The sequence below is a fragment of the Carya illinoinensis genome, chromosome 5, assembly GCF_018687715.1.
Source record: "Carya illinoinensis cultivar Pawnee chromosome 5, C.illinoinensisPawnee_v1, whole genome shotgun sequence".
Lineage (NCBI taxonomy): Eukaryota > Viridiplantae > Streptophyta > Magnoliopsida > Fagales > Juglandaceae > Carya > Carya illinoinensis.
In genome coordinates, this window is record NC_056756.1 from 12,671,673 (window position 1) to 12,688,286 (window position 16,614).

Sequence of the window (16,614 nt, forward strand, 5' to 3'; positions counted from 1 at the left end):
TGATCGATCAGAGAGACGAAAATCTACCATACCCAAAATAGGGTTTATACCCAAAATAGGGTTTGGTTAACTGCTAGATAACAATAAACGGCCATGAATGCTTTGGCTCTCGTGACATTGGCTTGTCTGTCTATGAAGTGTTTCAAAGATCAAACGCAAATACAGGTGTACTTGAATGATTTTCTGCCTTTAAGCATGCTTGGAATTCATCTCTCAAGGGGAGAACATCTCGAGCATGGTCTAAGTGCAGAATGAACCTTATGCCGCAGCTACTTCAACCATTTCCTGTTCCACTGTACTAGGCAAAACTGGATAGTATTCGTAATGTAGTTCCCCAACATCATCACCTGATAGCTTCTTCCACCCATTGGGTCCCACATAATAAACTGATAAAAAGCAGAAGCTTAAATTATATTTAAGTCATTAACATTGCCGGAGAGAGAGAGAGAGAGAGAGAGAGAGAGAGAGAGAGAGAGAGAGAGAGAGAGAGAGAGTACCGCTAGCAACTCCACCACTGGCTGCATCACGGAATGTTGCATGATAAATAGCCCTTCTAGCCAACTCTGCAGCTTCTTCAATTGACATATCATACCGGTAACTGGTGCAAGTACCACATAAACAGCGGAAATTTTACATATAAGAATACAGTTAACTCTGGGAAAAATCAGGCACAAAAGGAAAGATGACCAAACAAAAAAAGAAAAACAATCAATTATATTGCCAAAGAAAATATGAAAGAAAAGAAAAGAAAAGCATTGCTCCCTTCAACTCAAGGGGCCATGGAATTAGGAAAAGAAGTGTAAGGCAGCACCTCCTCCAATGGAAGTCATACAAGTTTTACATATTGAAAAAATTGCACAAAAAATATGGATAAGGCTGCTATGTTCAGCCAAGTTCCTCTACAGTTGCATCCCCTATATACCACACAACATTCTAAGGAATCCTGCGCATTCCTATGAAGTCCGTTTAAGATTGATCAACTGCAGAATTACTAAAAACAAAGTACCATCATCTATCTGCTGCAATTGCAACAGTCTAGGAGCTCCTTCAATAAAAATAGCCCACAATCCAGTCTCCCATACTTCACACAGCTTTTTCATGCATCAGGTTCTTTAACACTATCCACCTGCTTCTTGATCTTTTATTTTTTAGTTTTTTTGTTCATTCTATTTTCTTATATATTTTAGCTTATTGTTCTCGCGTTTCAAAAAATAAAACTACCTACTTATTGTCATTTCCACAGTAATGCCACATATTGTTTCCTTCAACAAATTCAAGTGGATACTTGGACATTCATTTTCGATAAACAAGGCTCAGTCATCAATAGGAGACCAGAAAATGTAAAAATTATTGAAAGGTCACACACCCATTATCCAGCACACCATAAGCATAGGGTGAACCAGATCCAACTGAAAATCTTGTTCCTTTGAGCCTTCCTCCTTCACTGTCCACATAATATAGCCCGGGACCCTACAGCCCATGAAAAAATACGTTAAAAAAGCCTCGTTAAAAGAAAATGTAAATAAATGACATGTGACATTCATATGATGATACCGTTTCATCCCATCCAGCAATCATGGTCCCAACGGACAAACCCATCCCACGGTAAGAGAACAGAATGTTTGCCAGCAACTTTGATGCCCCTGTAACTGAGATTCTGCTCTTGTTTGCTAATTCATGCAGTCGGCACTAAATAACATAAAACTATCCATTAGCAAATGATGTAAGAAGGTAACCCAGTACATAAAAAGCACTACCACTAGACTGCATTCTAGTTGAATAACTCACCATTATCTCATCCAGAAAATGAATGCTTACATGCATTATGGTATAACGCATCACATTAAAATCATACTTACGAAAACTTTAGTTTAACACATTGAAGCTTAATAACAACATCTGCACCACAAACTTCACAGCACTAACCTATCATACCAGCTATAAAACCATCTACTCAAGACTAATTGCTGCTAACATTCCTGAAAATGAGTATTAAAAACATGAGAAAAGTAACATAAATATATTACCTTAATGCCAAGATTTCTGTGCCAAAATTGACAGTCAGCAGCTCCTCCAGCCATAGTGCCAAGCATGTAAGGATTAATTTCAATAATTTTCTTCACAGACTGAGACGCTGATAAGATGAAGCCAGAGAGAATAAATACAAAATCTTTTTCATTTCAAAGGCAACACAAACAAATACCATCACCAATGTTACTTCCAACATGAAAATGGTCAACTATTCGTGGAAGAAACAATTATAAGCTTATAAGCTATGCCATATAAACTAACAAAAGAGAATGTTCCAGGCCGGGACAAGGGTGAGCATGTTTGTGCATGTGACTGTGAATACATAAGCATTTCATCAACAAGTCCATTTTTATCAAGCGAAACTGGAAAATCAGTATCCAAAAGCCTAAAATTACTGGCAAAGTATAAAAAAGGAACAGAGTCGACATACAGATATAGCCTCCCATGCTAGCTCGAGAATCAGCAGCAACCATGACACCCTCCTTGAATATGAAAGCAAGCGTGGTGGTTCCCTTTGCTGGCTTCACCATCTGTACAGCCTCTTTCTGAAAGCCATCAAACTGAAACAGAAGCAGAAAGAAAAATGATTCAAATAAGCAGATACAACTCCTGATGTCTCTAATATGATTTGGAAATGATATAATATAAGAAACACCGATTAGAACTCACGTCAATCGTATCAGGAATCTCGAAGGATGGGACAGCTGAAAACCCATCATTAAGTTCATGGCTCGACCCAAAGAATGGTGCAGTTGATTCAAGACCACTAGTATCAAGCTTCATTCTTTTTTATAAACTGCGACAAGGAATTCAGTTTGAACTGAACAATGAGTCCTTGCAAAACTAATATGAAATTTGAATTGCACAACTAATAACGGCGACCAAAATAAATATAGCATTGCTGGATCCATTGAACGATATATAAATAAATAAACAAATCACAATGCACATAAAATCAGAGCTTGAGCTCGTTCCACAGCATTCTGGATCCATTTGAAATATAAATACATAAAGAAAAATCACAATGCGCATAAAATCAGAGCCTGAGCTAGTTCCACGCATTCTGGACCGTTTGGACTATTAATACATAGGGGCAAGACACAATATGCATAAACTCATAACTTGAGCTAGTTCCACAGCGTTGGGAGGAAAACCCTACAGCATAACTTCCTAGCAAGATATCCGATCAAATTTCGACCTAATTCAATTATCAAAAGAAAAAGGTCGCCCCAAATTAGAAAAAAGCAATTGTTTCTTGTGTTTTTTCTTTACCAGAATATAGCGTAAAATATCAGATTAGGTACACCTTAAGGACGTAATAGACTCAGTCAAATAACTATTTTAATTTTCGCAGACCCAGAAATTTAGTTATAATTTGGAAAAAAGGCTAATGTTCAAGGCCTGATTTCTTTCTTACATTTTCTGGACAGCCATATAGAAAACCTAATTACACAATCGTAAGACTGAAGAAAAGAAAGGGGGAGGGACAATTCGTAAGCCCTATTAAGTAAAACCCGATCCAAATCGCCTCTATATTTACAAAGAAACTGAGAAACCGAAATTCATTGGGATGTAAGATAATTTTTAAATTACCTTTGTAATAGACAAGGCAACGAAACGGAAACGAAGACGAATAACAGGCTGAGAGATCGAATGCAAAACTGCAGAAGATTAAGATGGAGGGAATGCTTCGGAGCGCGCTATCAAATCACCGAAGTAATATGACGTGGGGTTCTTGCTCTTCAGGTTAAGTGTGAAGACTGGGCCGGACTTGGTTTTGTCTGTAAAGTATCTTTCCAGCCCAGGAATATATTGCACTGAGAAATGGGTTCGAAATTGGGCTCATCGACTTCTTTTTTTTTAACAAGTACACGTTCATGCAAAAAAATTTTGGGAATCAAGCAGCCAAATTTGTACGGATGTCAGATATTTTTGTCTGAAATTTGGCTGTGCTCTAATTTTCTGAGTTAGTTGTGTTTTTTCGTTGAAAAGATTTTACATGTTTCGAGTTCTATTATATATAATTATTTTTATATATTTTTTATACACTTAATTTATGTTAATCGGTCAAAATAATTATTTTATATTAAAAAAAGTGATGCAGACAATCACATTAATAAAATAAATAAAGAATACATAAAAATGACTTTACATAAAATTTTTAAAAACCTTTAATATCACTCAACCCACACCTCTCTTTAATCTCTTGCGATTTTCTCTCTCATTGTGTTTTGCCGTTGCTTTATCCTCCTTATTGTTTTCCTCTTCTCTTTGTTGTCGTCTCGCTTGTCACAATACCCTATATTGCCTTGATCGTCTCCGTGTTGCAATATGATTTTTAGAAGTATAATCATATTAGAATTGGGCTTTTTATTGGACCTATAATTATAAAAAAATAAAAGTTTATTAAAATTAAAAAACCAACCATAAACTTAGCTCATAAATGATTCAAGTATATAGGTACCAAACGACATAACTTATTGAAAGGCTTATTAAATGAACCGATCATAGATTCATAGGCAGTCAACATCAGTCGATGACTCTATTTTGGGTGATTACTTGTAATTATAGAGGGAATTGCTTCACCAAATAAGGTGGTCACCATCTGGTTGTCACCGACTGTGGGTTTTTATTTTATTTTTATTTTTATCTTTTTTACTTAATAGTTATGTAAATTTTTTTTAATGTATTTATGATTTTTATTTTTCAAAAAATACTTAATGTGTTTTGTTAAACAAAATTTAAAAAAAAAAAAGAAAAAAAAAAAACCTAAAACAAAAAGATATAAAAAAAAAAGTTACCTATTCGGTGAGTGCTTTGATAGCCTCCCTATGTGGGGATAGCACCGTCCAATTATATAACGGTTTTGACTTGTCCGCATTTTCATTTCTATAAAGAGAAGCTCACCATGCTCTTTAAAAAAGCTACTTAGCCTTTTTTGAGTGTTTTCACCAAAGAATCTGTCTCTTTTTCAGTATCGATACGTGTATATGTTTTCTTTCAAGTGATATTTTTTTTTTAATCTTTCCTTTCCACCGGTTTGGTTTTGATCAGATCTACTGCACTCATGCGACCGACTATCAATATGCACCCCACCATGCAACTCCCTAGCCGCCGATCTATAGATATGAAGTGGAACCGTGATGAAAATCTTAGCTCGTGAAGCTCATGTGCGGCTTGTTTCGTGCATGGTAGTCACGCATTGCCACGCTATAATGCACATGTTGACTACACAAGCCCCATTAGTAGATTATCTACCTTAAGATCTTCTAGATCTACCATACCCTATCTTACAATCATTGGTGAATGGTCTCCACGCGACACCACAAGTCCGTATGAAGAAACTTAGCCCACTGCAGTCTAGTCCATCCAATGCTGATCTTCCTACTATATTTATGTTTTTCCTAACCGATGATTTTGAAAAAGAGAATACGAGTCTCTGTATAAAACATTTCAATATAATAAACATCAATACACCTTCAACTTCCACCATCTCTAGTGGTGACTCCATAGTTTGCACAGTTGTGTGAACTGCAAAAAAATCATTATTTAAAACGGCGTCCTTTTTGTAAAGTATGGATGGGGACCAAGAGCCTGTTTGGAATTGAGATTGAAAGTTTAAAAAGTATTTTTAACTATTTAAAAGCTCCTTTAAATAAAAAATGACATGTTTGTTAAATTTGTAAAAAGTATTTTAATCACATAAAAAAGTTGAAAATCTATTTTTTTTTTTAAACACCAAATTGAAGCTAACTATATATTTTAAAAGAATTAATATAACTAACTTTAAAAATATTTTAGAAACATGATTACTAAACAGTAAATAATTTTTTTATAGTATAGCTTGTTATTTAAGTTATAACTTATAAGTCACTCCTCATATGTCCCATTCTCCATTGAATGATATATTTGCTTGCTTTCAAAAAAAAAAAAAATCAATCGACGACAATTCAATTTCTCAACCCTGAGTTTAAATCCTATGTACACCATGAATGAGATTGTTCAAGGGGAAGGCTCATTCTTTTAGCACACAAAATAATTCAAATTATAAGCAGAGTAATGACTCTGTAACCGATTTACCTAAAATTTAAAATATGGTGGATTCACTGGATTGATTCTTATCCTTTAAAATTGGATCCTTTTCATATATTAGAGTCTGCAACTTCCAAAATGACCAAATAAGGGGTTAGAGAGTGCTGGCTATGGGGTTCGAACCCATGCGCACTTATGTGCAGAAGATCTTAAGTCTTCCCCCTTAACCTCTCGGGCAAACCAGCAAGCACATGGGCATATTCCGAAATGCAATATCTATTTTTATCCCCTAATTAGTAAAAGTAGGTTTGAAAATTAATGATATATACGGGGTCCCTCAATAAACATTTGCCTGTAACACAGGATACAGCACATGCCGACTTTTTTTTTTTTTTTTTTTTTTGTGTCAAATCATTGGCATGCATTTTTAATAATATATAAAAAGAGAAAGATTTCATGCAAAGAACATGGACTTTACTACCACCAACTATTATTATCACATGTCATCCATGAGCCCCCTAACACTCCAACCATATATATTACATACCAGTTGCCAGTTGGTCCTGACTACAGGTCTCCTATCCTAGTATTGATGCCACAACCAAATCATCAAGTTCGGGTTCCCAACCCAGATTCTACTCACGTACGGCTTTCAGGCTTTTTAGCTTAGGCAAATTGTATTGGTAGTATTAAGATATAGAAGTTTAGTATATTTTATGTATAAAAGAAATAAGGTTTATTATTAAAAAAATAATTTTATTTTTATGTATATATGATTATGCTTTCAGGTTTTTTAGTTTAGAGAAATAAAATTTGTAATTTTAGGATACGTAAGTTTAGCAAATTAGCATATTATATGTAAAAAAAATAGTATACCATTAAAAAAAAATTCTGTATGAGTTTTAGAGTTATTCATTTTATTTAAAGGAAGTATGCAACTTGTAAAACAAATTGGAGTACATTGTTAAAAATTAATAGTTTTTTCATGCGAGTATCAAATTTACTCTTTTTTTATATATAAAAAAATACAAGACTTACACATCTTAATACTATATTTAAAATGGACCTAGTTTGTTTTCGCAAATTCTCACAAAATCAAATTATTTCATCTCATTTTATATAATCATTATAATTTTTTCAAATCTCTATAAAATATAATAAACAATTCAGTTTTTTCAAGTTTCAAAATATATATAATATTAAAAAATTATATTATAACAATATTTTATTTAACTTTTAACAAAACATCTTATCTCATTTTATTTAAATTGCGAAACCAAACCAGGTGTTAGTCTTTGAAAGTTACCAAATAAAATTCAGAGATGAAGAAATTAAGGTGAGATATTCATTAATGTATTCCATGTTCAAATGTGGATAGATATCATTATGCAAAAGTCACCGGCATTAAAAGATTAAGGTCATGTTTAGTTATAAAATTTATATGAAATGAGATGTTTTATTACAAATTAAATAAAATATTTTTATAATATAATTTTATAATATTAATTTTATTTTAATATTTAAAAATTAAATTATTTATTATATTTTATGTAAGAATTTATAAAAATTATAATAATGAGATCGCTAAATTATAATTCAATTGTAAATCGCCGCCTTTACTGTCCTTTCTTTTAAACACATTTTGCATGAAAATTAATTAACTAACAAATCCAGTCCCTTTCTCTTCGCACGGTAAAAAAAATAATAATATACCCGACATGAACATTCAAGGAAGACCAAACGACGGCCACTTGTTTCAAAAAATAAACGTGGTCAACTCGGGACGTCCGATTTAGGTTGGACCCCCACCCCCACCCAAATGATGATGTACCCAAAATATTGTATTGGTGGCTGTGATGGAAGGTGTTTGTGATGATTTACATGCCTTCATGATTACTCTCTTAAAGCTTGTAAAATCAATCATAAGATCAACGCTAAGTGGTAAAAGCTGGAAATTCAAATTCCATGAGAAAATAATAATGGCCGAGGTCCTGATCACGAACTTTAAGCAAGATCAAACGGATAGTTATTCAAATATAAGTACCAATTACTCATAATTCTTCAAATAAAAATGTGCAATAGTCATGGAATTTTAATAAGTTTAAGGTGTATATGACTCTTTTGTCTCTGGGTTAGGATTTTCCTTTTTAATTTCTGGGTTAGGCATCAAAACTAATGATGATAACCGGAATTGAAGCTCAACCAATGTGGCAAATTTCGGCCTTGGGCTGCGTGCGTTTCAAAAAAAAAATTCACCGACAATTGTTGCTGTTTTTTTACCAAAGTAACCAGAAGTGATGATCATGGTGAAATTCCGAGCAGCCCTAAAGAAAAAACAACCTGGTCAAGATCTGAGTGGTAGTTAAAAAGCAACAAGGAGCTTCCATCTCCGATATATAATATATAAAATTCTCTTCAATTTCTTTTATTTTAAACATAATTATCAAAACAAGCTAAACAAATTTGAGATAGTCTAAAAACGATGATAATAAAATAAAAAGTAAATAAAAAATAATCAAACAATTAATCGTATGATATAAATTTACATGATTCGGTAATGTGCTTACTTCTACGAAATTGTAAAAGATTTTACCATGTTAAAAAATTACAAGATACATTTTGGAGTATTTTTCATTACATAAAACAGTTGTACTGTACAAAATAAGAATATTTATAAGTTTATACGGTAGAAACTCTAACTTTTATTTTTTTGTGACATTCGCTCAAGCAGAACGTCGAGCACGCATTGAACGAACATTTTATTTGATTTTTACTTTAGCGTCGAGTTGAGCAAACTCTCTATTTAGATTTCGCTCAAGTCCATTTTCGACCTAAGCTCATGCTCTATGGCACAAGTCTTATTAATAATATACTCAAAAATTATAACAAATTATTATTAATCGGAACATCAAGTCGGACTCCCACAATAATAAACCAGGATTCACAAGTCTAACACAATCTTGAAAGAAACCCATCATACAAATGATATAATTCTCCAAAACTCGAACACAATTACAGCCTTTTTTCAGATGAAATGAGCTGCCAAATTGACAGCACTGTGGGTACCTATATCATTAAGAGAGAAAACGACTATATATATATATATATATTGATCAGCACTCGTCGCTTGTACAAAATATTAATACTGAAAGCTACGCGAGCCTCTGGTCAAAAATAGATGAAAGCTGTGTCCTCAAAAAAATTGAAGCTTTGATAATGGAAATATCGATCCGCATGTTCTTAGGTGCATAATCCCAAAATTTGACTCTGACTCGGAGACGTGACACACTGACACCTCTTGTTCCTTAGTGCTTCCTGGGACCGATGCCACGGTTTCAGCTTTCTGGCATAGAGGACTAAGCCAGAATGGTCTTGGCCCACATCATTCTGCTTGGAAAAAAAATTATAACGTGCGTTTTAAAATTTAAATCTTATAAATCAAGTTTTATTATTTAAAAATTTATTAAAAATTATAATAAAATCATAAAATATTTAAATAATCTTAAAAATCATTTAATATAAAAATTAAGTTATTTTAGTGTTATACATTAAAATATTTTTAATTTCAAACATTCTTTTTTAAATAAAATAAAATATAATTTAAATTTTAAAAAGACTAATAATAGATAGAAATATTCATATAATTTTCAGATAATTTTAAATTTTAAGTTTTAAGAATATGGTAATAATCTTTAAAATTTTAAATAATCGACATTTTTACATAAAAAATATTTTTTTAATTTATTTACAAATAAATATAATGTGTTTATAAGTGTTTTAATTATATGGTTATTAAATAGTAAATAATTTTTTAATAGTAGAATTTATTATTAAAATTATAAATTATTAATCTTAAAACTATAAGTTATATTTTTCACCGTAATCTCGAACACGTACGGAGTGATATGGATAGTATAGAGACTTTAAAATAACATTAATCTTCTCTACATTTTTCTATCTCAATCATGTCTATTGAATTTGCGTCTGATAATATCAATATATCCAATTCTTTAATATAATATATTTAACAGCATACCATGAAGACAATGACTATGTTTAATATTGGAAATCATGTAAAGGGTTTGGAATTGGTTAACAGGACCTGCCTTGTCACCGACATTTTTATGTTATTAGTGTGTTTATATATATATATATATAGAATCACAATAATAATAATTAATTCATGGGACTTTGAAATATAATAGTGGCTGCTTCGAGAGGGGTGAATTAACCGACCGTATACGGAAAATCGGAATTATTTGGAACAAAATCATATGTAGCTGCCGGTAACGTGCCAAGTGTAGGGTGCAACTAAACTAGAGAAAGAAAAATCCCGCCTTTTCCTACAATCACTCTTAAAGTAGACATTTGGAATGTCTTAAAAAACAAAATCCACGTGTATCGTTTCAGAAGGCGTCGACATGTACCTGTAGGCACCGTTGTGGACTCCCCATTGATTGCACACGCGCATCCAAAGCGTGTAAACAGTTGGCCATCTACCTGTTGGCTGTTATCTGTTAATATTAGAATAAAGTTTTTTTAAAAAAAGAAAAGATAAGAAAAGTTAAAGAATATTATCATTAGTTTATGCATATATATAAAAACATATATTTTAGAGATTGATTTTGTTATTTAAAAAAAAAAACTCTCATATTAGATTATGCATATTTGAGTTAAAATAATAATAAAATATTATTTTTTTATTATTAATTTTTTTAAAAAAATATTTGTTATTATTAATTTTGTTCTTAAAATTATTTATATATATATATATTACAATTAGCATCCACTACATACATTTGGCATTAATAATACAAATATAATAATAAAAATATAATTTTCTATATATTATATTAAAAATATAATAAAATTATAAAAAATAATATATTATAATAATAAAATGAAGGTGAAGATGGATGTTTATTGAGAAAAGCTGAGAGCTGGACGGGTTTAAAAGTGATTTTTACACCCAACTAATGGTAGTAAGCCACATAAGTATTTCAGAAAATCCAAAAATGAATCATATTACACTCAATTCCTTCTCTATTTCTTTCATTCTTCCTAACGTCTTTCCCTTCGAATGCCTTCCGTAAACACAGAAAAATCTCACAACCATCTTTCTCTCCATCTTCCACACAATCCCCACACCATGATGGTGTAGAGGAGCATTTGATCAAAATCTGGGCATTTTATTCCTTTTGTAGACCAATGAATGTTTTTCTGGTTCTTGATTATCAACATTGACAATATCAATTACTCGAGTAAACCTTCGTATGCCCAAATTAAAACGCTAAATCCTGTGAGTCAATTTGTGTATGTCTACATGCCTTGGATGTATTATCCAGTCATAACTTGAGGGAGTGGGCTTCAATTTTCATTTTGATTAAGGACGTTAGATAAACTTGTCCAGGCACAAATAGTTGGAGACATCAAGGCCTCGAAGCTCAAGCTATGGGTACCACCACCCAGGGAAATCACGCATCATCTAAGGGCATCGCGAATGCAAAAAATGAACCTGATCATCTTCTTATACCAATTCATGGCATCTTAGCAAGGTATATGACTATATTTTGATGAAAGATTGCATGGAGAGTGTAGATTGAGGAAATTAAAGCTAATATATAGAATAAAGTAATTGAGGGGTGGCATATGCTATTCGTTTTTGGTATAGTTGTTGTTCAGTTGAAGAAAAGACTTCAAACTTCTGTCTTCATTGGAAATTGTGGGATCGTGCGAGAGACTGAGAGAAAGATGGTTGGGAGATTTTTCTGTATTTATTGAAGACATTCAGACTCTTGGAGAGGAAGAAGTTAAGAAGAAGAAAATAAATAGAGAAAGAATCATGTGTAATAGGATTCATTTTAGAATTTTCTGAAATGCTTAAGTGGCTTATTATAATTGGCTGGGCGTGAAAATTACTTGTAAACCCGCCCGACTCCCAGCTTTTCTCATATTTATTTTGTTGTTGAAGGAGGAAGAAGAGGAAATGGTTGTGAGAGAGAGAGAGAGAACTGGACGTGAATCGTGAATTGAAGAAAAATAAGAGAAGGAGGAAGAAAATGCACACATCTAAATGACGCCGTTTGGTTTTAAATCGAACGACGTTGTTTTACTCTTTTTTTTTTTTTTCCCCGTTTCTCATAAATAAAACGGCGTTGTTTGGTAGATATGTTTAAAATACAACTGAAGGCGTAAAACGACTCCGTTCCACTTAAGTTTAAGTGGAAAGACGTCATTTTATATAGGTATAAATTTTTATTTTTATTTTTAAAAAAAGTATATGTGGTCCGCAGGTTCAGCGGTTTGAGTCGGCCTCTAATCGTGACTGAACCGCGTCCGTCGGTTTTGTTAAAGTTCTGTCGCTCGCCGATTGGATCTAGACTCCGATGGTCAGTCTGTGTCGGTCACAGCCAATTTTTCGATTTCTTGTACACCCCTAGCAGTCGCAGCAGTCGTAGAGTTGTTGTTGTTGGCGGCATCGAAACCGAGTTCTTCGAAGTGCTCTACATCATCGTTCGTGAGGTTAAGACAGAGAAGCCTCGCAATCAGCATTAAGGCGACAGATGAGTGTCGGTGTTGCAGCATCATGTTGCTGTATAGATCATGACGCAGCATCGTGTTGCTTGAGTAACAGGTTGAGCTTGCTACTCCTGGAGGAAGAGAGAATCGAATCGTAGATCTACTCCCAGAGGAGTTTGCTACTCGAGTAACACGGCATTGCAATCGGCATGAAAAATCTTCACTCCGCCCTTAATCGTTTATTTTGATTTTAGTTTTGTGTTCTAAAGCTAGGGAATGAGATCCATAATGGGTTGTTGAAGGTCTAGCGTATATGGCAAAACGAGGAGATGATTTACGGGTTCGACCCAACTCGAAACTTTACAGGTCGGATTGGACTATTCTATATCAGCAAGCTATGCGGGTTAGGTTGGGCCCAAATCTAACTTAGCCGGGTCGGTGTGCATGCCTAATTCTAATAGTAATATAAGTTATTTTAAGAATACAATACAAATATTTAAATTTATTTATTTTTATTAATTTAAATTTTTAGATTAAATGGTAATTTTATATGATATTAGAAATAGATTTTTAATATTGCTTTTGCACTGTTGATAGCTTTATCTATCCAATTTTTTAGTACACAATGCAAATATGAAAAAATAAAATAAATAAATATTTAAGAACTTTTTCTAAGCTGAAATTCAAGAATATATAATCAAAACTGGTAATACTTTGGCCTATTTCATTATTTTTTTGTGCGATTTACGTAGAATTAAGAGTTTTGACAAAATTTATCGATTATGAATACTGTGTATATAGTTTGAATTGTACGGTTGTTTGGCGTAGAGTTAAGATAAATTCAACAAAATTTTAAGGAAAACGAGTTATACTATTGATTTACATCGTGACGTATAACTTATTATTTATTATGAGACACATTATATTCATAAAATAATTATATTTATCAATTGGTATAGAGATTATTAGATTAAGGTCCTGATTGGTTATTAAAAATTAAATAATCTCATATCATATTTATAATTTTTTTAAATTTTCATAAAAATATAATAAACAATTCAATTTTTTAAAATTTTAATAAAAATTAATATTAAAAATATTATATTATAAAAATATTTTACTATTATTATGCAAAACATCTCATTTAAATTATGTAACCAAATGGGACCTAAGTCTTTAACATTTGTAATATTATTAATATGATATAGTTTGATGCATAAGAAAATTTAAAAATTACAAATCTAACTGTTTCGCGCCAAATGATAAGAAAACTTGCAAATAAATTTATTAAGCACAAAAAAGCTATTTGAGTTTGGTCTCGCGTGGTGAAAGCGCGTCTGAGATTTGCAACCTGTTAACGAGATAAGACTTCCTTTTTCTCACCCCTGATTGGAGGGAAGCTATTGCAGCTAACTCCGTGAGTTTCGGATCTAGGTGGTGATTTTACTAATCAGTCCGGTAAAAGAGGCCTGTTAAAATTGGTGGTTAAGCACACAGCCACGTGGACTCGAACTGGACCCGCATTTTTATAATCAGACAGAATTGGGGATTCCTGTTCCCGTACTCTGCGTGGAGGCATCCGCTGCCAATTAAATGATTTTTATTCCGGTTGACGAGTGTACCCTCGTGAGACTTTTGTAATTACGTGCTGTGATGTGAAATACCGTTAAAAGATGATAGAACTCCCATTACGGGTAACAGTTCCTGTTTTTTAATCTAATTTAGTAGGTGTGAAGTTATGAATATTTAATTATATATATTAATTTAAATTTGATTGGTTAAGTTTTAAATATGTCAAATTTTAAAATTATAATTAAATTTATTTAAATAACAGATTGTATCATACGTTTCGATTCGTTTAATAATTTATTAAAAATATATCAATATAACACGACTAATTTCATTTTATTTTATGAAAATAAATTGAATTGACACATACAATATATTTGAATTGATTAATATAATTTTATATAAAAATTAAAATTTATATTTATTAATAACCACAATATCTTTTTAAAAAAATAAGACTACTTATTAACATAAAATATCAACATTTTTCAAATTTAACATTCAGTATAACCAACATTACAAATCTTACAATAACATATATGAGTATAGGTCTAGAATTATAATCAGAATAATGAAAATATAAGTATATTAAATAATACTAATATTACAACTTAACAATAATAAAATTATAATTTCGAAATAAAAAAAAAATGAATAAAAATGAGTTGATTTTGGGTTAAGCTAATTGACCAATTTATAAGTTAAGTATTGCTGGATAAATCCGTTTTAATCCAAACCAATTAACATCAAAATCAAATCCACTATTTACTTATTGTGTTCGTGTTAAGTTCATAGTTCGTATTACTCATTGACATCCCTACTTACAACTCATCATGTGACATTGTTTAGTAGCGTGATTAATGAATATATAAAAGTATGCAAGTTTATAGAGCTTTTGGTCACATTACTCTCTCTAATCATCTGCTTGCAATGTTTTACGCTGCTTTAATAATCATTGGTTGATTGCTATATTTTTAAGTTCTTAATTTGGGCAGGCTTTAAGTAATTTTATAAATTTGATATTTAAAGAAAAATATATATTTAAATATTATAAATACATATATGCACAGACCATGTAGGATATGGGAAATAATGAGTTGAAATGAATAATTATTACTTTTGTAAAAGGGGCATTTGATACTAGCGTTAGAAGCTAAAGGTACTTTCTTCATTAAGCTTATATACAATTAGTGCATAATGACGTGACTTAAGCATGCTTGTTAGTGTAGTTAATTGTAGATCAAGTACGATGGAATATACTCCATATAAATTTATTTTATACCAAGAAAAATATCCTTTATTAATGTAGATCTTTATACATCAAGTACAATGGATGGTACTATGATTTAAAAATAAAGATTGTTTTAAATTGGAAAAAAGAAGCCTTTAATATATAAATGGAGAAGTAAAGAATTAAAACGAGGAAGAAGCAACTTATTTCTTAACCATGTTACAATTCACAAGGCTTATAAAAATAAACTTAAAAAATCCAATTAAATTGTTTTTATTTTCGGTGAAATCGAATCTAACCCGACTCAACTTTTGATATTTTTTTAATAAAGGGATAATCTAATAGTTATAAGACCTGATTTAGATAGTGGGTTGAAATGAGATGAGTTGAAATAGTTTGTGAATAGTAATAAGATATTTGAGTTAAAAATGATTTGAATTAAAATGTTGTATGGAGTTTTAAAAAAGGAGAGAGAAAAAATTGAATAAAAATATTATAAATTTAAATTTTGTTAGAATACAATATTTTAGGGCATGTTTGATAAGTAATATGAAAATTTTGAGTTAAGATGAAAGTTTAAAATATTATTTTTGAGTATTATTATTATTTTAAGATTTGAGAAATTGAATTGAAATTTAAAAAAGTTGAATTGTATATTATATTTTGTATAAAAATTTGAGAAAATTGTAATGATAAGATAAGAATTTTGAGTTGAGATATGTTTACCAAATCTGCCTTTAATATAATTTTTGTTTTGAGATTTAAAAAAATTGATTATTTTTTGTATTTTGTTTTGAAATTTGTAAAAGTTATAATAATTAAATAATAATTAGATTAAAAACTTAAAAATTAAAAATTAAAAAATATTTATATTTATATATATTTAGATATTAAAATGAAATTTGATAAGATTGAAGCGTCATTTTATCAAAACTAGGAAGTATTACATTTTATATAATATTATAAAAGTGAAATAAGAGTGTCCCAACTTTTAGGACTAAGGTATGGAAATTGAATTCAACTGGAGGGCTCGTGCCCTGAAATTTACAATTTCTCCCATCAACTTGCTTAAAAGAAAAAAAAAAGAAAAAGAAAAAACCAATGAGGAGGATAATTTCGTCCATTGGGTACATTTATGACAGATCTACTAACCGACAAACGACGAGGTCGGCAACTGTCGGCCGGTGTACCGGGGAGACAATAGCGGCGAAATAATTCCCAATCCCCTCTTA

General features: G+C 31.3%; 1 protein-coding gene and 1 non-coding gene across 2 annotated transcripts; both read right to left on the reverse strand.

Moving 5' to 3' along the window:
• On the reverse strand, positions 1–3,786 carry LOC122308864 (proteasome subunit beta type-5-like). The gene is made up of 8 exons (XM_043122136.1): positions 3,625–3,786; positions 2,701–2,827; positions 2,462–2,591; positions 2,028–2,134; positions 1,555–1,689; positions 1,367–1,470; positions 498–598; positions 1–386 (listed from the first exon to the last, which is right to left on the reverse strand). The coding sequence occupies exons 2-8, from the start codon at positions 2,812–2,814 to the stop codon at positions 259–261; spliced, it is 819 nt and encodes a 272-aa protein (XP_042978070.1). The 5' UTR covers positions 2,815–2,827; positions 3,625–3,786; the 3' UTR covers positions 1–258.
• Positions 3,787–6,225: 2,439 nt separating this feature from the next.
• On the reverse strand, positions 6,226–6,308 carry TRNAL-UAA. Its single transcript has one exon. It is a non-coding gene; the product is annotated as a tRNA-Leu (tRNA).
• Between the last annotated feature and the right edge of the window lie 10,306 nt (positions 6,309–16,614).